The 27,127-nt window shown below is 38.1% G+C and overlaps 1 protein-coding gene across 1 annotated transcript in view; it reads left to right on the top strand.

Annotated features, from left to right (window-relative positions):
• The window catches only part of LOC150086952 (uncharacterized), a 232,040-nt gene extending 224,176 nt beyond the window's left edge, over positions 1-7,864 (top strand). Inside the window, exons 10-11 of the mRNA XM_090372333.1 lie at positions 6,136-6,219; positions 7,673-7,864. Of these exons, the coding sequence (XP_090228459.1) occupies positions 6,136-6,219; positions 7,673-7,864 (276 nt within the window). The remainder of the gene's footprint in view (positions 1-6,135; positions 6,220-7,672) is intronic.
• Positions 7,865-27,127: the final 19,263 nt, after the last annotated feature.

The raw sequence follows: 27,127 nt of genomic DNA, 5'->3' as shown, positions 1-27,127 counted from the left end.
GTGGAGTCCCTCAGGGTTCAATGTTGGGTCTGTATTAATAAATGATATTGATGATGGTATATCAAGCTTAATGTCCAAGTTTGCAGACAATATGAAGGTTGGCAGAGTTGTTAAGGACGCTAATGACATACACTGCTGCAACAGGATCTAGAAAAGTTGAGCAGATGAGCTGAAAGGTGGCAAATGAAGTTTAACATTGACAAATACAAAGTACTACATATGGGAAGCAGTAACCCCAGAGTAATGTATCAACTCTGTGGTACTACACTAACAGTGGTAGAGAACAAAAAGGACATGGGGGTAATTGTGTAGGAAGATATGAAGTTTTCTGAGCAGTGCAGGTGGTCTGCAAGAGTCATGGTGTCTTGTCAATGATATACAGGAATTTTTCTAGCAGGGATAAGGAGGTGATTATCCCCTTGTATAAGGCAATGGTCAGGCCACACCTTGAGTACTGTATACATTTCTGGAGGCTGCATTTTAAGAAGTAGAGCTGTTGGAATGAGTACAGAGAAGGGCAACAAGATTAGTGAATGGAACAAAGGCTTAAGTTTTGCAAATTACATTGTCTGGAGACTAGGCTCCTGCAAGATGATCTGATTGAGGTGTATAAAGCCTCGAATGGTTTGAGCATGTTCAATGCTGATGGGAGTCTTCGTCTTGCTCAGAATAATCACCTGAGAGGGCATAAATTGAAATTGAGGAACGATAGATGTGCAGAAGTATGCCTTTAGTCAGCAGGTAGCTCATTGGAACAGGCTTCCATCTTTTGTTGCGGAAGCTAATAGCCTAAATAAATTTAAGGCTGAGCTGGACAGGCATTTGGAACGAATGGAGGGGTGATATGGGAGGAGTTTTTTTTTTGGCTGATGCTGCATAAGCTTGCTTTCTTATATCATATGCCTCTACTAATTCTAATAAAAGATTAGTCTTGTATTTAGACACAACCAACTGGTTAAAGCAGTGTGAGTTTAGACATAATCGATCCACATTAGATCACCTTTCATGAATAGAAGCAGATATAAGAGATGCATTTATAACCTCAAAACATATGGTTGCTGTATTTTTTGATATAGAAAAGGCCTATGACACAGCATGGAGATATGGTGTACTACAAGACATCCACAATGAAAGACTCAGAGGATATTTACCACTATTCATCCAAAATTTCATGAAAAATAGAACATTTAAAGTTAGAATACAGAACACCATGTCAAAAAAATAAACTAGAAGAAATTCCCCAAGGATCTGTCCTGAGGGCCATAAAAATAAACAGCATCACAAAACAACTACCACCCACAGTGTCATATAAAAATAGGTGTAAATTGTGTTTAGGGTCAAGCGGCACCAGGGGTTTGCCCCATCTCCCCCTAGTTTACATTGTGGATGAACCAGTTGACTGGAAAAGCCAGAGATTTAAAAGTGTATGGACTTTGTATATGTGTGATGCCTTGTACCATTGTTCATCTGGTCATTTAGCCGCCAGACCCCTACTGAGGCCAGACGTTGTCCCACTTTCGCCCCGTGGAGGCAGACCAGGTACTCACTAGTATATAATTCACTCTGACAGGTTCTGCCACCTAATTTCCTGAGATTTCAGTGGCTAGGATCTAAAAAAAAAAAAAAAATCTTATACGCGTCGCAGGAAGCACTAGAAGTCCAAAATGTTGGGCAAAATTAATTTAGATTGGTGATTTTAGATTGTGTGGGGCGTGTTCACGTTGCTGTCAGATAGAGTGGGGTGAAGGCTGAAGACTGGGGGGCAAATAGACAGAAATATGGAGCTGAAAGGGAAGGCAACTCCAGTTTACAGTGGGGTATGCCCACTCACTGTGTATGAGTCATATATGTCACCATTTGACTTTCGTATTGACTTTAATTTGGACACTGAAGTCAAATCAGCCATCAAATCCTTAGTTAGGAACCCAGAATAAGGGACCACATGCCTAATCATATTCTGAATTATATATGATTTCTAACTTTTAATAGAATTATATGAACAAAATGCTTACAGAATAGATTAAATAAGATATTTGTTTTGTTGTATGGAGATTGAAAAACATTAGATTTCTTGTCCACATGGATTGATCACTGTTTTATTGTAGTTGTGAAAAATCATGAGTGTGTGTGTATATAGCAGTTTATTCCAACTACAAGCATTGCTCCTGCGCTCACAAAATGCTCTGCCAAAAATTATCACTTACATTTTATGCACTTAAATAAAAAATTAAATGCAATATACCCAATATATCCATACTTAACAACAGATTCTCATGATATTGTTAATTTGAATTCTTTTGTTTTTGTTTGCAAAGATATATATTTTTTTTTGTACCGAATGTGAATTAATGGAATAAAAGTTATATATATTTGGTGTTCTGCCAATTTCTTACCAATATCATATCAGAGCAGGGCTGTAGTAGAGGTTATACACTGTATACCCTCTGGATTTTTTTAAGTGAATTGTGTATACCTTCTGGTTTTTGAAAGACTTGAAAAAAACAATTATTAAAATATATGCTGAAAATTAAAAAATAAATTTATTAGAATTTGATTCTTAGGCAATACTTATAGTTTTATGCTGCTTCTAGCAAATTCGATTAATAAGCCTAATATGAACAGTATACTCTCTGCTTTTTGTGGCATTCATAGAGTATACCTTCTGCTAATTTTACAACTACTAACAAGTTAGAAAAACACTTATTTAAGTATTAAGCATAATAATAATAATTTGACTATTTTGATCAAGCATATAATTAAACAGTTATTTCAAAACTAGTATAAAGATCCTCCAAACTTTGTAGGTTTTAAAGAATATATTGGGTAATTAATTAATGAGAAAATGTTTTAGGAAATGATGCAAGAAAGCAAGCTTAAACAGCATCAGGTAAAGAAAAAAAAAATTCCCACATCACCAGTCAGTTTGTCAAGTTCTTCCTTGAATTTATTCAAACTACCCGCTTCCATGATAACAGATGAAAGTTTGTTCCAGCAATCAACCACTTGCTAACTGAAGGAAACTTCTGCACATCTATTCTGCAGCCATCCTGTCTCGATTTGAATTTATGACCACTCGTGTGTACTCTGAGCAAAACGATAAATGCCATCAGCATTGAGCTCTCTCAATACATTCAAAGCATTAAACACCTCAATCAGATCACCTGGTAGACACTTAGTCTCCAGATGCTGCAATTAGCAGAGCTGAACTCTTTCTTGATAAGAGCACCCTTTTTGTACCCTTCACCAATTTTGTTGCTTTTCTCTTTACCCAGCAGATCTACATTCTTTCAACAGATCTTTCAGCATATCTACATACTTTCAATAGATCTTTCAGCAGATCTATATTCTTTTTAAAATGAAGCCTTCAAACCTGTATAAACTATTCAAGATGCAGCCTAACCATAGCCTTGTATAAAGGGATAATGACCTCCTTATCCCTGCTAGCAGAGTTCCTGTGTATTATTAGCATTAGTAGAGGCATTTGATGCAAGAAAGCAAGCTTATGCAGCATCAGCCAAAAGAAAAAAAAACACTTCCACTTCACCCCTCCATTCGTTCGAAATACCTGTCCAGCTGAGCCTTAAATTTATTTAGGCTATCAACTTCCACAACACGGGATGGAAGTCTGTTCCACCCACCAACTACCTGCTGGCTAAAGGCAAATTTCTGCACATCTATCCTACATCTGTCTTTCCTCAATTTGAATTTATGCCCTCTCAGGTGATTATTCTGAGCAAGAGGAAGAATCCCATCAGCATTGAGCATGCTCAAACCATTCAAGGCTTTATACACCTCTATCAGATCACCTCGCCGGTGCTTAGACACTGTAATTTGAAAAACTTAAGCCTTTCTTCGTAAGAGCAATCCTTTGTATCATTCACTAATCTTGTTGCCCTTCTCTGTACTTGTTCCAGCAGTTCTACATTCTTCTTGAAATGAGGCCTCCAGACCTGTATATAGTACTAAAGGTGTGGCCTGACCATTGCCTTATACAAGAGAATAATCACCTCCTTATCCCTGCTAGAAAAATTCCTGTATATCATTGACAAGACACCATAAGCTACTCTTGCAGCCCATCTGGACTGCTCAGAGAACTTCATTTCTGCCTGCACAATTACTCTCAGGTCCTTTTCATTCTCTACCACTGTCAGTGTAGTACCACAGAGTTGATACATTGCTCTGGGGTTGCTGTTTCCCATGTGTAGTACTTTACATTTGTCAATGTTAAACTTCATTTGCCACTCTCAGCCCATCTGCTCAACCTTTCCAGATCCTGTTGCAGCAGCATAGTGTCAGTAGTGTCCTTGACAACCCTGCCAACCTTCATATTGTCTGCAAACTTGGACATTAAGCTTGATATACCATCATAAATATTATTTATAAATACAGAAAACAATAATGGACCCAACACTGAACCCTGAGGGACTCAACTAATAACATTAGTCCACGATGAGCAGTGTCCATTGATTACCACTCTCTGTCTTCTCCCCCTCAACCACCCATTTATCCATAGCAGCAATTTGCCTCCAATGTCACACTGCTCCAATTTGTGCAACAGTCTTCCATGTGCAACAGTATCAAAAGCCTTTCTAAGATCCAAGTATATAATATCAAAGTTATTCCCCGCATCCAGCTCTTTTGCGACTGCATCGTAGTATCCAATAAAATTGGTCAGGCAAGATTTCCCCTTAACAAAACCATGCTGTGTCCGAGCTATAACTGAAGCCTTGTCTAGATGATCTTGCAGTGCTTTAACCAGTGCCTCCATTAATTTTCCTGGAACAGAAGTTAAACTCACAGGTCTATAATTACTTGTGTCAGCCTTTGATCCTCCTTTGTGAATTGGGGTCACATTTGCACATCTCCAGTCTATGGGTACCTCCCCTGAGTCCAAGTAAGCTCTCATAATTATGGCTAAGTGTTTGCTTACTTCCTTTGCTGCCTCCTTTAATATAACTGGATAGATCCCATCCACTCCAGGTGCCTTTCTTTTGTTTATCTTCAACAATTTCTCCTCCACTTTACTCCCAGTTATTACAAGATTATCTAGCTTACTGCCAGAGCTGAATACACCTCTGGCATTTCCCTCACTGAATAACTACTCATGTGTGAATGTCGATGCAAAATATTCATTTAGTTTGTTAGCTACCTAAGCAGGATCATCAACAGTTGAACCATCGATACCAAGTGGACCAATCTGATTCATCCCTTTCCTTCTAGAGTTTACATAAGTAAAGAACTGTTTGCTGTTTTTCTTTGCATCCTTTGCCAAAGATTTCTCGTAATCTGCCTTTGCCTGCCTAACCTCCTTTGTGACTTGGTTACAAAGCTTATATCTATCATAGGCTTCTGTGTCATGTGTTAATTTATATGCATCCCATACATTTTTCTTCTCGATCACATGTCTCATTAGTTCATCTGACATCCATTAACGCCTAAACCTTGAACAATATTTCTTAGTTGGTATGAAATGCCTAGTAACTTCCAAGATAAGTTCTTTGAATGCTTCCCATTTTGAATTTGCTGATGGTAACAATCATCAGTTGGTCCCACCGTATAGAATTTAAATACTGTCTCAGACCACAGTAGTCACTTTTACAAAAGCAAAAACCCTTCCCTTTACCCCTGATGGTAGTTACATCTTTGCGTAAATCCCACTTAAGCACACTGTAATCACTGCCACCTATTTCCTTCGTCAGCAGATTCTTAATGCATGAAGAATCACTACTGATAATCAAATCAAGTATATTACCCCCTCTAGTTGTCTCCTGAACATGCTGATGTAGAAAGCAATCATCCAATAAATCCACAAAAGCCTTGCTAGTGTGTGAGTGACCAACCCACAAATTCCGGTCAATATCTGGGAAAATTTGTCAAATATCACTGACAAAACCTCATGAGCTGTCCTGGCAGTTGTCTGCTGCCTATATGCAGTACCTTGTATTTGTCAATGTTAAACTTGAACTGCCATTTCTCAACATCATTTTTCTAGATGTTGTTGCAAGACAATCTGACCACTTGAAATAAAAATAAGCATGTGACATTCAGGATACTTTTAAAATAGCATAATTCTCATAAAGATGAGTATTAAATTTTTGAAGGCAAAATTTACACATTTTTTTAATTGTTTTGTAGTATTCATCAATTAAACAGAGAAGATGGTCGAGCAAAGGGACTTTAAGCCCTTCTAAAATGTCACCTGGTTCTTCTTCATCAAAGGTAAATATGTTACTCTGTAGTTTAAATTATTATTCAGATGTTTTTCAGTAAATAAGGGCCCCCTGGGTTCCAAGCATTTCATGATTGAGTGATTTCTTTGAGCTTTCACTGCAGTTTTCTAAAAAGTGAATCCTAGTTTCTTTTAAATTGCTCTCCTTAAGAAGTCCTTTTATTTAATACCAGCTCTTATTCCAAAAGTACTGATTGAGAGCAAGAAAGGAAAGTCACCTTTCTTTATTTTTATTAGTCTTTGTTTTTTTGTTTATTTTCCTTAGTTTTGTTGGTCACTTCAGGCACTGCTATGAGGGGCAGTGTCTGGAGAAAAAGTTAATCTGCCAAAAGCTGAAAGGAGATAACATGGATCATGAAGGAAGTTATTCATCACTTGAGCCTTGAGGCTTATCTTCAAGGACAGACAAAACCAAATGAGATAAAGAACAGAAGAATCCAAAAGAAGTCGCCACTGTTCCTAATAGCAGTGCCTGTCAACCAGTAGGTACATTTTCTCCTTTTCTTATTCAGAAATGTCCCGAGAATGCTGCTGGATCATTCGAAATGGTGAAAAGGCTCTACTCTCTGGAGATTTACCCATAAGACTATGAACTATACACACTCTTAAGCCCTACTCAGAATATCAAACTTTGCAGATATTCCAGTCACAGTTACTCCACATGCCACCTGAAATACCTCTAAAGGCATTCTGTCTGAATGGGACTTAATAAATGTTTCTGAAGAGAAATTGTCCAACAACAGAAAATTGTACTGTCACAGAGAATTAAAATCAAGAAAGACTGAACTTGTACCTCAGTTATACTTATCTTCTGTGCACCAACTCTTCCAACTAAAGTTAAAGCAGATACCTGAATTGCCATATACAGCCCTACATTCCTAATCCTGATAGGTGCTTCAAGTGCCAAAAATTTGGTCATGCTCAGTGTACCCCAAATGTGGCTGCAAGGAACACATGCACACACAGACTGCACAGGAGAAACAGCTGTATGTCCAAATTGTAAGGGTAACAATTAAGCTTACTCAAGTCTGTGAAACCTGGAAAACAGTAAAGAAAATACAAAAGTATAAAATAGAATGCAAAGTGACTTGCCAAGAAGCAAGGAAACAACTTTTACTCACTGTACCCAAATGCACATATGCAGCTGCAGTAAAAAAATACATATTGTAACTCAAACTGAAGTTCCACACCACCAACCACTTCTGTTTCCAACTGGGCTCAGACTGTTTTGGCATATCCATAGCAGTTCCTAAAAGAACATGTCCATGACCAAGCAAATACCTGTCACAGTGCCTGGAGAAAAAGTTAATCTGCCAAGAGCTGAAAGGAGATAATATAGATCTTTAAGGAAGTTATCCATCACTTGAGCCTCAAGGCTTATCTTTCTCTTTTACTCCATCCTGTTCAGATACCAAGACTCTGAAAAACCCTAACTTGTGAAAGATTTTAACTGCAGATATGAAAAATGATGACACCACCAAAAATGAAGAAACCATCATAAAAAGACATGCTCAGGAAGATATGGATACTCCAAAACCCATATTACCAAGAAAAGAGAAACTAAAATTGGAAAGCTATAAACAGATTGGTTCTAAAAAGCAGTCAGGAACACTTTCTACTTCTAAAGCTAAATAATGGATCAGTTAATTCAATGGATTTGTAGAGGTCTATGTGGCAATATTGACGATATTCACAATTTGATAAATCAGTACCATCCAGTAGGCACCTGCCACAAGAAACAAATCTCTCATTTCTCTGCACAAATGACACTTTCATTTAGAAACTATACACTGTACAGGCATGACACTATCACTACCCATAGTTCACATGGTGGCCTAGCTGTATTGGTTGACAATAAAATCTGTTCCAGATTTATTCCCCTACAAACTTCTTTAGAAGTAGTTGCAGTATGCCCTGCTCTTCGAATAACGCTTACTCTTGTGTCAGTATATATCTCACCAAATCGGACATGCTCACTGACTGAACTAGATGGTTTTATCCTACAACTACTATCTCTTTTCTGTGTTGGGTGATTTTAATGCAAATCACGAGTTATGGGGATCATTACAGGCAGACAGCTGGAGACACAATAGAGTCCTTTCTTGTAAAGCATAATCTCGCCCTGCTTAATACAGACTCTCACACCTATGTCCATTTTCTGACAGGCTCAACTGCTACTATAGACCCATCAATATGCTCACCTACATAATTTCCAGACTTCAATTGGATAGTTTAGACAACCCATTAAATAGTGACCATTTTCCTATAATCTGTAAGCTCTGAATGTGGAGAAACTTACCAGTAAGTTACCTAAATAGAAATTCTCTAAAGCTGACTGGAATAAATATGCATCCAGCATTACACTAAATGATCATCCTGTATCAATCCATAGACTATGCCATTAAACACATTACAGAACAGATGTTTGCAGCTACTGCTGCCATACCACAAACTTCAAATAATATATACAAATGCATCTACTACTGGTTGAATTCCACATGTAACACTGCTAAGAGAATAAAAAACAAGGCTTCAGTTTCGAAAGAATCCAACCACTGTCAATCAAACTACAAGAAACTTAAAGCACATGCCTGTTACATCAGGCAAACAGCCAAGAAGGAATCTTGGATTCAGTTTGCCTCATCTTTCATTAAAGACAGTTGCTGGATTAATATGGTAGAAAATAAGAGCCTAAAAATTTCTTCCTCGGTCATCATCTGTAATGGACAGGAGATTATCCTTCCTGAGGATATAGCAAACATTCTCGCAGAATGATTTGCTCACCATTCTGCATCAACCCCATATGATCCAGATAAATCAATAGCTGAAAAATATAAAATAATTTTGGAATGAATTCAGCCCTCTTATAATGAACCACTAACAATGTTTTTTTTTTTTTTTTTGGTAGTTGTTGGCGCATCGGCTTCTGTGGCCATAATGTACCTCCTAAGGTTTTTGCAGTACATTGATCCAAGCCCGAGGCGGGATTCAAACCCGCGACCTTTGGGTTGCCAGGCAGACACTTTACCCACCTGGCTAGCCTGGTCGGCCACTAACAATGTATGAATTAGAAGAATCTTTAAGGAAATCAGCCAACAGTGCACCTGGTTCAAATGGCATATATTACCTAACATTAAAGAATCTAAATGAGAGAGAGCCTTTTACTCTCTCCTAAAACTTTTCAACCAAATTTTTGTTGCACATTACTTTCCTATTTCCTGGCATTATTCTATAGTTCTACTACATTCCAAAGCTAGAAAAAAGACCAATCAGAACCACATAATTTTAGACCAATCTTACTTACTAGCTGCCTGGGTAAGACTCTGGAAAAAGTAATGCACAGCTCATCTAGTACCTTGAAACTCAAACTACTATGAACAAAGGTCAGTTTGGTTTTCATAAAAACAGATCTACCCTAGACCTTATGAAAAAGGCTGAAGCAAATGTGCAAAATGCATTCATAAAGAATGAACATTTGGTTGTGGCAAGCTTAGATATAGAGAAAGCATTTGAAACTATGAGGCATCATGACATCCTTCCTGATCTACATGCCTTAGAACTGAGAGGACATTTACCATCATTAATTCAGTTTTCTTGAAGACTAAACCTTTAAGGTCCATTATTGAAGTGTACATGCCAGAATCTCTATACAGAAGGAAGGAGTACTACAAGGATCAGTCCTGAGTGACACATTCTTCATAGTTGGAATACATACTCTAATCTTACACAGCCATCCCAAATTCTGCAGAAACTTATCTTTATGCCAATGACTTCACTATATCCAGTCACTCTCAAATTATGCATTCCATAATTAAAATACAATCATGGATGTTACAAAACGGTTACTGACTCTCTCCACAGCAAACTTTTGCTATACACACCTGCAAGAAATGAAAACTGTACCCTGACCCTGAATTGCATTTGGGGAATCATGTTATACCAGTAAATGACAACATCGGCTTCCTACGTTTAATATCAGATAAGAAATTGAACTTCCTAAAATCCATATGTCACTGTACAAACTACTTGTCCAAAGAAAATGAATATCTTTAGAGTGCTTTCTGCAATGTCATGGGATTGATACTCCATTCTTCACCTGCATCAAACCAGTCCTGAGTAGGATATCATCATTCTTTTTCTTGGTGATTCCTTTCTACTTCTGTTTCTCTCAGGGTAACTCGGGAATTTTTTTTTTTTTTTTTTTTTGGCATGTGCAGCATAAGCCTCAAGCTTCTTTGCACTATATGGCTAATAATAATAAAGTAAGAAAATACATCACCAAGAGCCTGGAGTGTCTGATGGCACATGTCGACGATGCCACCTGGCCTCAGAAACGATCCAACACATCACCACGGGTGAAAGGCGATCATCCAGACTGAGTACACTCATAGACACGACTAGGTAGGTAGCCAGGATAATACATCAGAAGCTAGCAAGTAAATACCAGTTGATCGAAGAAAGTGTATTGTACTATAAGTACGAACCCAAGGCAGTACTAGAGACCCCAATCCACAAGCTGTACTGGGACCGCACCATAATAATGGATAGGACAGTACCGCACAGCAGACTGGACATAACCCTTGTGGACAAGAAGGAAAAGGCTACCTATCTGATTGACATAGCGGTACCCAACATGGCAACCTGAAGAAAACCCATGGGGAGAATATCAGGAAGTACACGAACCTAAGACAGGAGATCAAAGAGATGTGGCATATGCAACAAGTAACGACCATCACGATGATCGTGTCAACCACAGGTATGGTGCCAAAGACCCTACATAACAGCCTAGCAGCAATAAGTCTCCCAGTGAACACCTACAAGGAACTTCAGAAAGTGGCAGTCCTGAACACCTGTCTGATAGTCAGAGTTCGTTGACCAATAGTAACACCAGACATAACAACAACCACCCTGTGTACTTGGTAACAATACCCATCATGAAGTGGAACCCCCAAATCAGGGAGAAATAATATAAAGAGAAATAATAATAATCCAATCCCACCTAGACTATCAACATTAGTGTTTCAACACCATTCAGCAGTATAGTGTCTCAATACCATTCAATGTCTTTAGAATAGCTCTAGCTACCTTCTGAATATAACCACTCCCATAGTCTATATTCCCTGGCAGAGACTTGATAATTTGGAATCTCCTCTTTTCGATCTTCTCTGGCTTAAAATCTCTCTACCTCATTGTGTCAAATTCATCTGTTGTCTATACTGTTCTTCCAATTCCACTAATCATTTGGAGCTCTTTGACTTCCTCTCTTTGCAATTTCATTTCTCCAGTCCAACTTTCCTAAAACTAAGGTAATTTTACTTGGTGATTTTAATGTTCACAACTCCTAAGGCCTAAATGGATGTCAGATGAACTAATGAGACACATGGCAGAGAAGAAAAATGCATGGGATACATATAAATTAACACGTGACACAGAAGCCTATGATAGATATAAGCTAGTCTGTAACCAAGTTACAAAGGACGTTAGGCAGGCAAAGGCAGATTATGAGAAATCTTTGGCAAAGGATGTAAAGAAAAACTGCAAAGAGTTTTTTACTTATGTAAACTCTAGAAGGAAGGGGATGAATCAGATTGGTCCACTTGATATTGATGGTTCAACTGGTGATGATCCTGCTCAGGTAGCTAACAAACTAAATGAATATTTTGCATCGACATTCACACATGAGGAGTTATTCAGTGAGGAAAATGCCAGAGGTGTATTCAACTCTGGCAGTAAGCTAGATAATCTTGTATTAACTGAGAGTAAAGTGGAGGAGAAATTGTTGAAGATAAACACAAGAAAGGCACCTGGGGTGTATGGGATCTATCCAGTTAAATTAAAGGAGGCAGCAAAGGAAGTAAGCAAACCCTTAGCCATAATTATGACAGCTTTCTTGGACTCAGGGGAGGTACCCATACACTGGAGATGTGCAAATGTGACCCCAATTCACAAAGGAGGATCAAAGGCTGACACAAGTAATTATATACCTGTGAGTTTAACTTCTGTTCGAGGAAAATTAATGGCGGCACTGGTTAAAGAAGCACTGCAGGATCATCTAGACAAGACTTCAGTTATAGCTCGGACACAGCATGGTTTTGTTAAGGGGAAATCTTGCCTGACCAATTTTATTGGATACTACGATGCAGTCGCAAAAGAACTGGATTTAGGGAATAACTTTGATATTATATACTTGAATCTTAGAAAGGCTTTTGATACTGTTGCACATGGAAGACTGCTGCACAAATTGGAGCATTGTGGCATTGGAGGCAAATTGCTGCTATGGATAAAAGGGTGGTTGAGGGGGAGAAGACAGAGTGGTAATCAATGGACACTGCTCATCGTGGACTAATGTTATTAGTGGAGTTCCTCAGGGTTCAGTTTTGGGTCCATTATTGTTTTCTGTATTTATAAATAATATTGATGATGGTATATCAAGCTTAATGTCCATGTTTGCAGATGATACAAAGGTTGGCAGGGTTGTCAAGGACACTACTGACACTATGCTGCTGCAACAGGATCTGGAAAGGTTGAGCAGATGGGCTGAGAGGTGGCAAATTAAGTTTAACATTGACAAATGTAAAGTACTACATATGGGAAACAGCAAACCCAGAGCAACTTATCAACTTTGTGGTACTACACTGACAGTGGTAGAGAATGAAAAGGCCCTGGGGGTAATTGGGCAGGCAGATATGAAGTTCTCTGAGCAGTGCAGATGGGCTGCAAGAGTAGCTCATGGTGTCTTGTCAATGGTATACAGGAATTTTTCTAGCAGGGATAAGGAGGTGATTATTCCCTTGTATAAGGCAATGGTCAGGCCAAACCTTGAGTACTCTATACAGGTCTGGAGGCTTCATTTCAAGAAGGATGTAGAGCTGCTGGAACGAGTACAGAGAAGGGCAACAAGATTAGTGAATGGAACAAAGAGTTGCTCTTATGAAGAAAGGCTTAAGTTTTTCAAATTACAGTGTCTAGGCACCAGCGAGGGGAACTGATAAAGGTGTATAAAGCCTTGAATGGTTTGAGCACGCTCAGTGCTGATGGGATTCTTCCTCTTGCTCAGAATAATCACCTGAGAGGGCATAAATTCAAATTAAGGAAAGACAGATGTAGGATAGATGTGCGGAAATTTGCCTTTAGCCAGTGGGTAGTTGGTTGGTGGAACAGACTTCCATCCCTTGTTGTGGAAGTTGATAGCCTAAATAAATTTAAGGCTCAGCTGGACAGGTATTTCGAACAAACGGAGGGGTGAACTGGAAGTTTTTTTTTTTTTTTTTTGGCTGATGCTGCATAAGCTTGCTTTCTTGCATCATATGCTAATGCTAACTCCAGCTGGCTTCCGTGTTCTAGTCACACCGACTCAGCTGGTCAAGATGCTGAGATTTTTGCAATTACTAATGACCTTGCACAGATTGTTAATTAACTACAAGAATACCGGACAATCTTAACCATACAGCCAACATGCTTGATCTTTTTCTCACAAAAAGCCCTTCTAAGTATACAGTTGAAGTGAGTGGTCCTTTAGGCACCTTAGATCACAACTTGATGATTGTCTCTTCTCCAGTGGAGCCTTTATCTCATGGCTGTTCCCAACCTCATATTGTTTGGCATTACAAGAATGCAAAATGGAATGACCGGCGAGATTTCTTTTCTTCCTTTCCTTGGTCGGATTACTGTTTCAAAACTTCTGATGTAAACATTTGTTCAGATCATGTCAGTGAAATTATTCTTGTAGAAATGGAATCCTTTATTCCACACTCCACTTTAAAATCTTGTCCTTTATGTAAACCTTGGTTTCCCAATAAATGGGCTATGGCTGTTCAAGAGACAAAAGTTGCATATCATAATTGGTTTGTTTCCAATTCTTCGGTTTCATTTTCTGCCTACACCAAAGCTCGCAATAATCATAAAGCAGTTATTAATCAGTCGAAACTAGATTTTGGGCAAGCTAAGAGTAGAAAACTTGCTTCTTGCCCTAATGGTAGCCGAGCATTCTGGTCTCTTGACAAAGCCCATCTCTGTCAAAAACCAGATGGTTCTGTTGTCACTTCAGCCAAGTATAAAGCTGACCTGCTAGCATCCATTTTTCTTCCAACTTATGTATTAATGACCTTGGTAAAGATCATTAATACATAAGTTGGAAAAAACCTCCCACCATTCCCAACACATTCCATTCAGTGTCTCCTGTGGTCTTTGGTCAGAAGGATTTTGATGAATCTTGATGCTAAGAAAGTTCCAGGTCCTCATGGTATTTCTCCACTTGTTATCAAAACCTGTGCTCCTGAACTTACTGCTGTTCTTTGCCGCTTTTTTCACTTTCTTATTCCAAAAGTGTTTTTCCTTCTGTTTGTAAATTTGGCTAACATCCAGCCAATTCCTAAAAAGGGTGACAAATTCCTCCAATCCAATTATCATCCCATTGCAATTACTTCTACTCTTTCTAAAGTAATGGAGAAATCAATTGACCGCCAACTCTTAAACTACCTAGAAACCTTCTGTCTGATCAACAATCGCCAATATGGATTCCGTCAGTGTCGATCCACTGGTGATATTCTGGCTTATGTTACCCATTTATGGACAAATTCGGTGGAAAAGTTCAGTGAAACACCAGCAGTTGCTGTTTATCTCAAAGGCTTTCGATTGTGTTGGGCATAAAGGTCTTCTAAACAAGCTTCCATCTTATGGTTTGCCAACTGTATTTTGTAATTCGTTATCTAGTTTTCTCTCTCTCTCTTATCGCTTACCGAGGGTGATGGTAGATGGCTCTCTGTCTTCTAACTTCTCTACTAATGCTGGCCCTCCAAGGTTCAGTTCTTTCCCCCACTCTTTTCCTCTTGTATATTAATGACCTTCTTCCATTGACTGGAAATCCTATCCATAGTTTTGCCAATGATAGCACATTGCATTCCACTTTCCAGTTTGAGAAACCTTGCCCTGCTGAATTAGCTTAAACTTCTCAAATATCTGCTACCAGTTCCTTAAATGCCAATCTCCAGGTAATTTTCCATTGGGGCAAAGACAACTTAGTTGGTTTCAATCCTTCTAAAACAAAGTCTTGTCTTATTTCTTGCAAAAAGGATTCTTCTGCTCCTATGCTTATCTTTGGTGACACTCCGATTTCTAGGCAAAATGATATATTTCTTTTTGGGGATTACCCTGACATTACAAATATTGCTTCCTCTGCATCTAAAAAACTTGGTTTTCTCTTTCACTCTCGGCGTTACTTTTCTTCCGAATGGCTGTTCACTCTGTACAAATTGCAAATCCGCCCTACCATGGAATATTGTTCCCACATCTGGGGTGGTGCCCCCAAAACCTCTCTCAGGCTTCTAGATTCCATTCAGAAGAGGACAGTTAGGTTATTTAAAGACTCCTCTCTAACAGAGTCTCTCCACTTGCTGTCTCATAGATGTACAGTTTCTTCTGCATGCCACAGATACTTCCATGGGTGCTGGTCTTCTGAATTGGCTTTTATAATTCCCGCTCTCTCTTTCAAAACAGTCTGAACACATGCCGCCATCCGCCAACATCCATTTACTATCCAACTTAAAACTCGCAAAACCAAATTTTCATCTTCCTTGTTTATTCATTCAACTGTTTTTTTCTGGAACAGCCTTCCTTCTTACGTATTTCCTGAAAATTAGAGTCTACAGAAGTTCAAGTCTGATGTCAACAGATATCTTCTTTCGTCTTCTCAATCTCCAACCCAAGCATGGCACTAAGTACTATAGTTTCTAATAACTCTTGTGTTTGGGGTCTTTATATATATATATATATATCAATGCACATGAACCTCCATTATCTTTTTGCAGACAGATGCTTCTGCTTTCATATGCAGCTAAACTTTGGAGTCTTACCTCAGATCCTATCTGGCCTTACCTCTTTAACCCATCTTAAATAAATTTCTATAAAAATAAACCAAATGAAAATAAACCTCTGAAATCAGTTTGAAGCATGTAATGCAGAATTGGAGTGCCCACTAGACAGGATCAACCTGGACACTGGAAAAATGGAGTCACCATGATCCACATTCAAACCATTATGCGATGACTTTTTTTTGTAATTGAAGAAAAAAGGTGCTGGACAATCAAAGTATACAGCAGCTACATTCAGCTTATGCATCAGCAAATACACACACTGTCTGCCAGTACATTAGCATTAGTAGAGGCATAAAATGCAAAAAAGCAAGCTTATACAGCATCAGCCAAAAAAAAAGCAAAACACTTCCCATTTCACCCATCCATTCGCTCCAAACTTTTTTCCACTTCTTCCTTGAATTCAATTAAACTATCAACTTCCACAACAACAACAGATGGAGGTTTGTTACAGCAATCAACTACCTGTTGGCTAAAGACAAATTTCTGCACATCAATCCGACAACTGTCTTTCCTCAGTTTCAGTTTATACCCTCTCAGGTTTGTAATTTGAGAAATAGGAAGAATCCCATCAGCATTGAGCTGGCTCAAGCCATTCATGGCCTTATACACCTTAATCAGATCACCTTGTAAGAGTCTAGTCTCCATATGCTGCAATTTGCAGAAAATAAGCCTTTCTTCATAAGTGCACCCCTTTGTTCCTCTCACCAGTCTTGTTTTCCTTCTCTGTACTCATTCTAGCAACTCTACATCCTTCCTAAAATGAGTATTCCAGACCTGTATGCGGTACTCAAAGTGTTGCTCGACCATTGCCTTATACAAGGGGATAATCACCTCCTTATCCCTGCTATAAAAATTCCTGTATATCATTGGCAAGACCCCATGATTTATTCTGATAGCCTGTCTGCACTGCTCAGAAAACTTCATATCTGACTGCACAATTACTCCCAGGTCACTTTCATTCTCCACTACACTGAGTGTAACACCACCCAGTTGGTACATTTCTCTGGGGTTACTGCTACCGATACTGATGAATCTTCTTCCTGTCCAGCATTAGGCCAAGTGGCTTGTTACAGTCTCTCCATCTTTGAAGGGGTCTGTCTCTCCTTCCCTGAGATTTGTAGTTTACAATATCTTTCAGGTAGCATCCATTCTCTCTACTTGATGGATCCATCTGTTTCTGTATGAGTTATGACAGGATATCTTGATTTATTTTCATCTCAAATCTGGTGTAGCCTGCAGTTCTGTGCATGAAACATTTCTGCACCAGTCAACCTCCTATCCCCTTTGCTCATTCTCCATGCCTTGGAGCTGTAGGTTAGGGTAGGTTTGGTGAGGGTGTTATGTATTCATTTCCTTGTTTTCTTATGCACCAGATTAAATTTCAAAATATGATTTATAGTTTTAGTTATTCCTACATAATTATTTTTTGCTCAATATCGTTTTCTTTTTCATAGGACAGGTGGTATCCTAGATATTTGAAAGTATTAACTTGTTCGATAATATTGTTGTCAATGCGGACCTTGCATCTTATTGGATCTCCTCCTTTAAATGCCCTCACTTTTGTCTTGGAAGTTGAAATTTCACTGTTGAATCTTAATCTAATATTTCCAAGCAGAAGGAAAAACACCTTTGGAATGAGAAAGTGAAAAAAAAAAGGTGACACAGAACTGGAGTAAGTTCAGCAGCACAGGTTTTGAGAACAAGTGAAGAACTACCATCAGGACCTGGAGCCTTCTTAGCATCAAGATTGATCAAAGTCCTGACATCCTTTTGATGGAAGACCACTGGAGTACATTGAATGGAATGTACTGGGAAAAGTGGGAGGTGGTTTACCAAGATTATCAATAGACGAGTTTAAAGAAAAATAGGATGCTAGCAGGTCCGCTTTATCTTTGGCTAAAGTGGCAATAGAACCATCTGGTTTTGGCAGAGATGGGCAATAGTTGCAGCCAATAGTTTTGGCAAGAAACCAGAATGCTACCATTTGGGCAGGAAGCAAGTTTTCTACACTTAGCCTGTTTGAAATCTAGTTTGGACTGATTAATAACTGCCTTTACAATTTTTGGAAGCTTTGGTGTAGGCAGACAATGAACCTGGAAATTTGGAAACAAAAAAAGAAATCTTGCAGATCATCCCATTTTACATTCTTGTAATGCCAAACAACACAAGGTTTTTTTTTTTTTTTTTATGTGAACCCCAAACATGAGAGGTATTAGAACCTATAGTACTTAGTACCATGCTTGGGTTGGAGGTTGAGAAGACGAAAGAAGATATTTGTTGACATTGGACTTGAACTTCTGTAGATTGTAATTTTCAGGAAATACTTATGAAGGAAGGTTGTTCCAGAAAACGGCAGTTGAATGAATAAATGAGGAAGATGAAAAGTTGGTTCTGTGGGTTTGAAGTTGGACAGTAAATGGATGTTGGCTGGTGGCCGCACGTGTTCGGACTGTTTTGAAAGAGACAGCGGGAATTATAGAAGCCAATTCAGAAGAACAGTGCCCATGGAAGTATCTGTAGAAGAGCATGCAGCAGAAACAGTGCGTCTATGAGAAAGCGAGTGGAGAGACTCTGTTAGGCATGAATCATTAATTAACCTAAGTGCCCTCTTCTGAATGGAATCAAGAAGCCTGAGGGAGGTTTTGGGGGCACCATCCCAGATGTGGGAACAATATTCCATGGCAGGGCGGATTTGCGATTTATACAGAGTGAGCAGCTGTTTGGAAGAAAAGTAACGCCAGAGAGCGAAAGAGAAAACCAAGTTTTTTAGATGCAGAGGAAGCAATATTTGTAATGTGCTTGTGCCAAGAGAGATTAGAAGTCAGGGTAATCCCCAAAAGAGATATATCATTTTGCCTAGAACTCGGAGTGTCACTAAAGATAAGCATAGGAGCAGAAGAATCCTTTTTGCGAGATATAAGACAAGACTGAGTTTTAGAAGGGTTGAAATCAACTAAGTTGTCTTTGCCCCACTGGAGAATTACCTGAAGATCGGCATTTAATGAATTGGTAGCAGATTTTCGAGAAGTTGAAGCTAATTGAGCAGGACAAGGTTTCTCAAAATGGAAAGTTGAATGCAATGTGCTATCATCGGCAAAACTATGGATAGGATTTTCAGTCAATGGAAGAAGGTCATTGATATACAAGAGGAAAAGAGTGGGGGAAAGAACTGAACCTTGGGGGACACCGGCATTAGTGGAGAAGTTAGAAGACAGAGAGCCATCTACCATAACCCTCAGTGAGCGATCAGAGAGAAAACTGGATAACCAATTACTAAAAACAGTTGGCAAACCATAAGATGGAAGCTTGTTTAGAAGACCTTTATGCCAAACATGATCAAAAGCCTTTGAGATGTCAAGAGCAACTACTTGTGTTTCACCGAACCTTTCCATTGAATTAGTCCATAAATGGGTAACATAAGCCAGAATATCACCAGTGGATCGACACTGACGGAATCCATACTGGTGATCGTTGATCAGATGGAAGGTTTCTAGGTAGTTTAAGAGTTGGCGGTTAATTGATTTCTCCATTACTTTAGAAAGAGTAGAAGTAATTGCAATGGGATGATAATTGGATGGGAGGGATTTGTCACCCTTTTTAGGAACTGGCTGGATATGAGCAAATTTCCAAGCAGAAGAAAAACACCTTTGGAATAAGAAAGTGAAAAAAGGCAGCAAAGAATAGGAGTAAGTTCAGGAGCACAGGTTGTGAGAACAAGTGGAGAAATACCATGAGGACCTGGAGCTTTCTTAGCATCAAGATTCATCAAAATCCATCTGATATCCTTTTGACGGAAGACCACAGGAGGCATTGAATGGAGCGTGTTGGGAATGGTGGGAGGTGTTTTACAAGATCATTAATACATGAGCTGGAAGAAAAATGGGATGCTAGCAGGTCAGCTTTATTCTTGGCTGAAGTGACAACAGAACCATCTGGTTTGGACAGAGGTGGGAGCAGAGATGGGCAAAAGTTGCGGCCAATAGCTTTGGCAAGAGACCAGAATGCTCGGCTACCATTAGGGCAAGAATCAAGTTTTCTACTCTTAGAGAATGGCTATAAGAAAAAGGCTCCATTGGATAAGAGACCATCACCAAGTTGTGATATGAGATGCCTAGAGGACCACTCGCCTCTACCATGTACTCAGAAGGGTTGTTTGTGAGAAAAAGATCAAGCATGTTGACTGTGTGGTTAGGATTATTTGGTATTCTGGTAGGTAATTGAACAATCTGTGCGAGGTCATTAATAATTGCAAAGGCCTCAGCATCTTGCACAGCTGGGTCCATGTCACTAGAAAATGGAAGTAAGTTGAAGTTGTGAATGTTAAAATCACCAAGGAAAATTACTTCACAGCAACTCCCACTAATAATCTTTGCCTGTTAGTTGCCTATACAGACTACAGGCAAATAATGCACAAGATATACTCCCAATGGCAAGAATTACAGAGAGATATCAGATAAATTATACAGATAAAGCCTATAATTGAAACATGGCTTCCTGCTGAGGGCAGATGACCCTCCTATGTGTGAGTCTTGTGACACCATTTTATCTATAAAACATTTTAATTGATTGCATTAATTTTACCCATGCTCGTAATGTTTCACCGCTTTTACTCATCTGACTGGATCTTATACACCCAGTCAGATTTTATCAGAAAAATGACCACGTGTCAGATGTTTTTAAATATCTATGAAGTATTAATTTTTACAAATATATATAATTTTATGCATATATTTTGAGCCTGACCAAACAATAATTTACTCTATTTTTGTGTTTGTGTATATATCTTGACGCAGTAACCCTTTCAAAACGTTACAAAAAATCCTTTCTCTTTTATGGAATGGCCATCATGCAATAGTCTCAGTTGCTTTTGCACCAGGAAAAAAAAAAAAACACAAACCAAACCTTTCCTCTTAAAATTGAGGGTTTATTGTAAATGCAGTGAAAACAATTTACTTCTATATATTATTAGTTAATTACTGAATAACCTGTTAATTAGTTATTTACTCTTACTTCTGTTGATCACAAAAAAATGGAAAATATAAAAAAAATCAAACAATTGAAATTTAATGCAATGCATGCATTATCTAACTTGTTTTTTATCCTTATTTGAAGCTAAAAAAAAAAACCCTTTTTTGAAGCTATAGATCTCACAAAGAAACATATTTCATTAATAATGGTTTAAGTTACTATTAGAAATATCTTTTTGTAGTGTAGTAACTAAAGTATAACTCTCACCTATACTTAATTTTCCTCAGTAGTAGAAAAGTGAATGGCTGAATATCATTTTATCCCAACAATAATAAACTGAAGTGCAAACTGATTTGCAGTCTTCAGTTTATTATACTGTTGAACACTCATTCTCTGTCTCTTTATTCTCTAAATCCCCTAAATGGACAATTTCCCTGTCTTTTATTTAAGTGAATAATTTCCCTGTCTATTCATTCTCTGCCTTAAATGAACTATTTTTCTGTGTCCTTGCTTTTTTTTTTATTGTTTTCAGTTTGGGTGTGAATGTGTGTATATGAACTGGCAGAATTTCATTTCTCTTTAGCTAGTGTGGCTGGACAGACTATTCGGTGATCAAAAAGTTGTTTTAGAATGTTTGAATAGGTTATTCTTGCTTAGTAGACAACCTGAATCTGAAACTCTTTTCAAGATAATGTGATATTGAATGGTAATATTTGAGGATTTGCTAAACTTTCCATTCCTTTTATTAATTTATCCACTCCTTATTTAAATGTATTCAAACTACCAAATTCTTCTATACTAGGTGAAAGTTTATTCCACTGGCTGAAGGCAAATTTCTGTAAACATTGAATGACTGGTTAAATAAAAGAGACAGCAGGAAAATTGTGAACATGAACATTTTAAGTAGAAGCAAAATGACAGCAAACTATTTTGCATTATATGCTCAAACCTGTTAATATTGATTTTAGCATCCATACCTTTCAAGAAGCTAAGATAAGAGTTAATTGTTTTTTAATTGTTGATTCTTTTTTAATTGTTGATTTTAAGCTGTTTTCACCATTTTTTTCCCCTATTATTATAACTATTTCGGACCTTACACTATTTATAATTATTGCCTACAAATTGCACATTTTTTTTAGTGTACAGTAACTTTAAAAAATATATACTTGGGCCCTTTAAAATGAGTTAAAGATAAATCATTTATTAGTCTCTTCTCTTCATATGCTCATTTGATTTTTACAAAATATTTCATGTTCTATTTCATGCTGCTTACAAAAGCCCTTAAATGATATTAAAAATAGCAGAAAAAAATTAATTTAAGTGATATGTCAATCTATAAAATATATCAGAACAATATCATTGGAGATGAAAATAGACATTTTTAAGTAGTCAAGGGCAACTACGTCAAAAGAACAGGAACCCTTTTTCATTCTTTTCTAGACAGTACAGCAGCTGGAAGCATGTGGAGCATATCAGACCAGAGCACAGGAGAGCAGCTGAAATATTATGTATTTGAGTTGAGTTTTAACCTATTCATTACAGAAGGTCTGGAAAGATAGCTATAATGTATGGTCACTTTATTAGATAAGATTTTTCTTAAGATTTCCACAAGATTTTCTTAAATGATTTTCTTACACAAGATTTTCTTTCACAAGGTTTTCTTAATTTTTTATTCTTCTTAATTTTATTTCTACAAGATGTCCACAACATTTCTTAAATGTTACTTTCTTGTTCTAAATTAATATTAAATTTATTAGAATAATTTAATCAAATCAAGTGTTTAGACATGCAGAATAATTGGCCTTTATTATATTTATAATAAAGGCCAGTTAGTCTGGGATCAGTTCTGCTGATAGAAAACAGAAAGTAATTACCATTCAAGACCATGCAGAATGAATGCAAGCTGTGGAAGTAATAACCAGATTTTTTTCTAAACAACAGCTGCATTAAACAGACATGTCTACATATGACCACAAAGTTTAGTGATGCAATTTGCATTGTGATAGAGGGAAAAAAATTCTAGAATTATATTTCATATTGTGTGCAAGTGGCAATGGTTAGTGTTAGCTTTATAGTGCTTCAGCATCTTAGACCATGTTGCACCATGGTATTAAGTCTGTACAAGTATATGTTTATAGACTGATTTCAATGTTTGGTAGGCAGAAAAATTCAGAGTAACTCCCTATAGGAAAATTCTAAACCTGAGATTGGTTAATTACCATCTCATTTGAAAATGCCTTTAAGAATTTCACCTGTCTCTGACAGTATTCAAATCTAGACCTCTCTGGTGAGTGGCAAGTGATAAACGCACTGTACTGTCACAGAGGGTGCGAAACAAAGATTCATATGCCTGTTTTGCATTGCTTGCTTATTTTTGCAGATAAACAAAAGTTGCATCCATCTGCAAAAATGTGCATGATAAGCTACATTGCTTTTTACTACTTTTTACTATAATGGGTGCAGCCTATTGCACCCATTATAGTAAAAAGTTTCATATACTTGCATACATACACTTATTGAAATTAGGATTAATAATAGCAAAGATGCAAGAAAGCAAGCTTATAAAGCATTAGTGAAAAATAAAAACCAACAGTGCATCCCATGTCATCTTCCAATAGTTTGACCAGATGGAAGTTTTTTCCAATAATTAATCAGCTATCTGCTGGCTGAAGGCAAATTTCTACACATCCATCCTGTACATACTTTCTCAGTTTGAATTTTTGTCCCCGCATGTGGTCTGAGCAAGAGGAAGGATGCCATCAGCATTGAGTTTACTCAATCCATTCAAAGCCTTAAACACCTTAATAAGACATTGCAGGAGCTTAGTCTCCAGATTCTGCAATATGTAGAACTGAAGCTTATATTGATAAGTGCACACATTTTTTCCCCTCACTAATCTCATTCCTCTTCTCTATACCCACTTTTACTAAACCAGAGGAACTCCACTAATAACAATAGTCCAAGAAGAGCAGTTTGCATTGATAACTGCTCTGTCTTCTCCATTCTGCCTTCAGCCAACCAGGCAAGTTACTGTTGATCCACAACAGTAACTTGCCTTAATGGCACACTGCTCCAATTTCTGCAGCAGACTTTTAATGTGGAACAATATCAAAAGCTTCCTAATCACTTTATTGGGACCATGGAGGGTTGGGAAAGATACAACAGTGTATGCAAAATAATGTAAATTGAGCCACATGGCCTGTGACTTGGAGGAAAGAGCTATAAAAGCAGTGCAACTTGAGTGGTGCTCAAATCAGTTCACCGGGAATGGGCATATTCTTAGACTTTCAAATAGATATGTTTGTCAGTGCATGTATAGCAGGTGGTACCGGAAAGAGGATGGCTATATTTCTCAAGCATCCAAAGACAAGGTCTTTCAAGGCAGCAAAAAATGGAAAAATGCCCAGGAAACATCTGTGAACAGATACCACTTCTGCTGAAAATGTAAGGTAACAGAATGAGGTGCCCAACATTTACAGTAGAACAGCTGGCCTCTGCATTTAATGTAAGAACCTCATGAATAACTCTACAATAAATGCAATACAGAAGCAGTTGACATTCATGAAAGTCTCTGATAGCAATTGGAAAATGACTGCATTGATATTATGAATGCAAAGAATGGAGGCAGGCAAGTTGTGTCCAGTGATTTTTGATTTATGTTTTTCGGCATCAGTGGAAGAGTAAATACCAGATGGTTATAAAATAAGTTTCCCTATTCAGGAGACCCTAGTATTAAAACAGAGTTTGTGCTGTGAAAATCAGTGGGTATGTCACTTGTAGAAGAAAAAACATTTGTTCAAATTTCTGCCATCAGGGGAAAACAGTGCTGCACATATGTAAAAGTTGTCATTTACATCAAGACATGCTGCTTATGCAAATGACATCCTGTTAGATAAAAGCAGAAAGGCCAATGCCACCATCAATAACCATTATGGCTCTTGCAAAAAAGGAACTTGCTCTTTTAGTAAAACTGTTCTACCAGAATAATAATAACACTAATGCAGCACTACATGAATATCAGAAACGTAAAGGTTTACATAAAGGACCTTTTGATGTCAGTGGGGCTTCGAAAACTAATAAAGAAATTTGAAGCAACCAGGTGGAGAGTTAGGTGTAATTCCAGGCAGGGGGCAACCGAATAGAGGAATAGAGGTAGTAGACGAGGTCACGGTTGGAATGGTCAGAATGCGAAATACTACCAGTCAGTAGTGCCAGAGGTGTGTCAAGAGACTTGAACCTTTGTCTACTGTACATGAAGTACTTTGAATAATTTTATGCTGGTTCCCATACAAGATTCACATAGTGAAAGAACTGATGTCTTGTGATCACCAACAATGAATAGACTTTGCTCTACATTTTCTGGCTTGTATTGAACTTGATGATACATGGGCTGGAATGATCTTGTGGTCTGATGAGGTACATTTCACTCTTCGTGGGGCTGTAAATGCACAAAACTGCCGAATATGGGGAACTTCTCATCCATCTGCTGTGCATGAAAAATCACACATTACAGTATGGTGTGGGTTCACAGCAGAGTTTATAATCGGACCATTTTTCTTTGAAGAGTCTACACCTCAGCCCCATAAGTCATATGGTAACTAGTGCACAGTAATGCACTCTTCTAAGAGATCACATTATTCCCACTCTGCAAGAAAGGCAATGCTTGGAGACCATAGTGTTCATGCAAGATGGTGCCCCTCCCCACAATGTTCAACAAGTGAAGGAACTGCTCTGTTCAACATTCGGAAATGACCGCATCATTTCTAGAGACTTTCCACAGTTCTGGCCAGCCTGATCACTAGATCTTAATCCCTGTGGTTTCTGGCTATGGAGATACCTGACAGACAGTATTTACCGTGGCAGCATACAGATGCTTTTCGATTTGAAAGCAAGCATTAAACAGCATGTAACTAATATTCCCAATGAGGTGCTATGCGAAACTGTGTTGCACGCAGTCCTCAGTTTTCAGAATGTCACCTGAAGTGAAGGAAAGCACATAGAACAATGTCTATAGATTTCTAAGTTTTGATATTAAAATCTAATCTTAAGTTAAGTATTCAATCTCATGTTTACAGTACCAATTCTCCCCTAGTGGCCGAAATTTGAATTAATTTTTTTCTTCTACAAATCGCTTCCCCATACCGTAAACAACATACCCACCGATTTTCACCGCGCTATCTCTAACCGTTTTTACACTACGGTTTCCTGAATAAGGAAACTTATTTTATAACCAGCCAGTATATGTAGAAAATCACATGAGGGATTTGAACAACCCTCTTGCGTACTGATAGTACAGGCTTGCCGGAGGAGATGTAATATTTTGAATACAACTGAGTAGATGTTCAGTGCTCTCCAGTGGGATCAAGGGACCTTATCTGAACATTGTTGTGGATGAGGTATTCCTGGCAATGCTACTTATTTACACCTACAGATAGATACTTTCAAGATTACAGCACAACCAGGTACTGTGTTAAAAAGTGGTTTGAGGAAGACTTCATCTATGATAGCTAGGTAAGGCCATTCCAGATCTTCATCCCTTTGAACATCTGTGGCATGGACTGGATAGGATTGTCTGTCAGCACCACCCTCAGCCTACATCACTCCAGGAATTGAGGACAGGTTTGTTACATGAATGGGCTAGTATTCCTCATCTTGCTGACTCAATGCAATGCCATGCCATGTCATGTCATGTAAGAGCATGATTCAGACCAATAGTGGTCCAACAATTGTTAGCTCATGGTCCTAATAAAGTGGCCTAAAAATGTATCTAGCTTGCTCAAAATATCCCAGAATTTCATGCTGGTATTTAAACGGTTTGCACTACGGCCATAAGGTATATCTTAGGGCATTGACATTGAGTTAGGTGTGCACACATGTCAAGTGGGAACTTGCTTGACCACTTCACTTGTGTGTTACATCTCAGCAATTGCAGAATGTCACAGTTTGAACAGCATGCTAACATTAAGTTCTTCTTTAAACTTCGGAAAAGTACTACAAAGATGCTTCTGGAATTATAGAAAGTTTATGGAGATGATGCTTTGAAGGAAATAACAGTTTG

Source organism: Mastigoproctus giganteus, chromosome 4 (assembly GCF_048544385.1).
Source record: "Mastigoproctus giganteus isolate SK-2022 chromosome 4, ASM4854438v1, whole genome shotgun sequence".
NCBI classification, from domain to species: Eukaryota; Metazoa; Arthropoda; class Arachnida; order Uropygi; family Thelyphonidae; genus Mastigoproctus; species Mastigoproctus giganteus.
The sequence above is the reverse complement of the archived record's forward strand: the minus strand, read 5'-3'. Positions and strand labels throughout refer to the sequence as shown.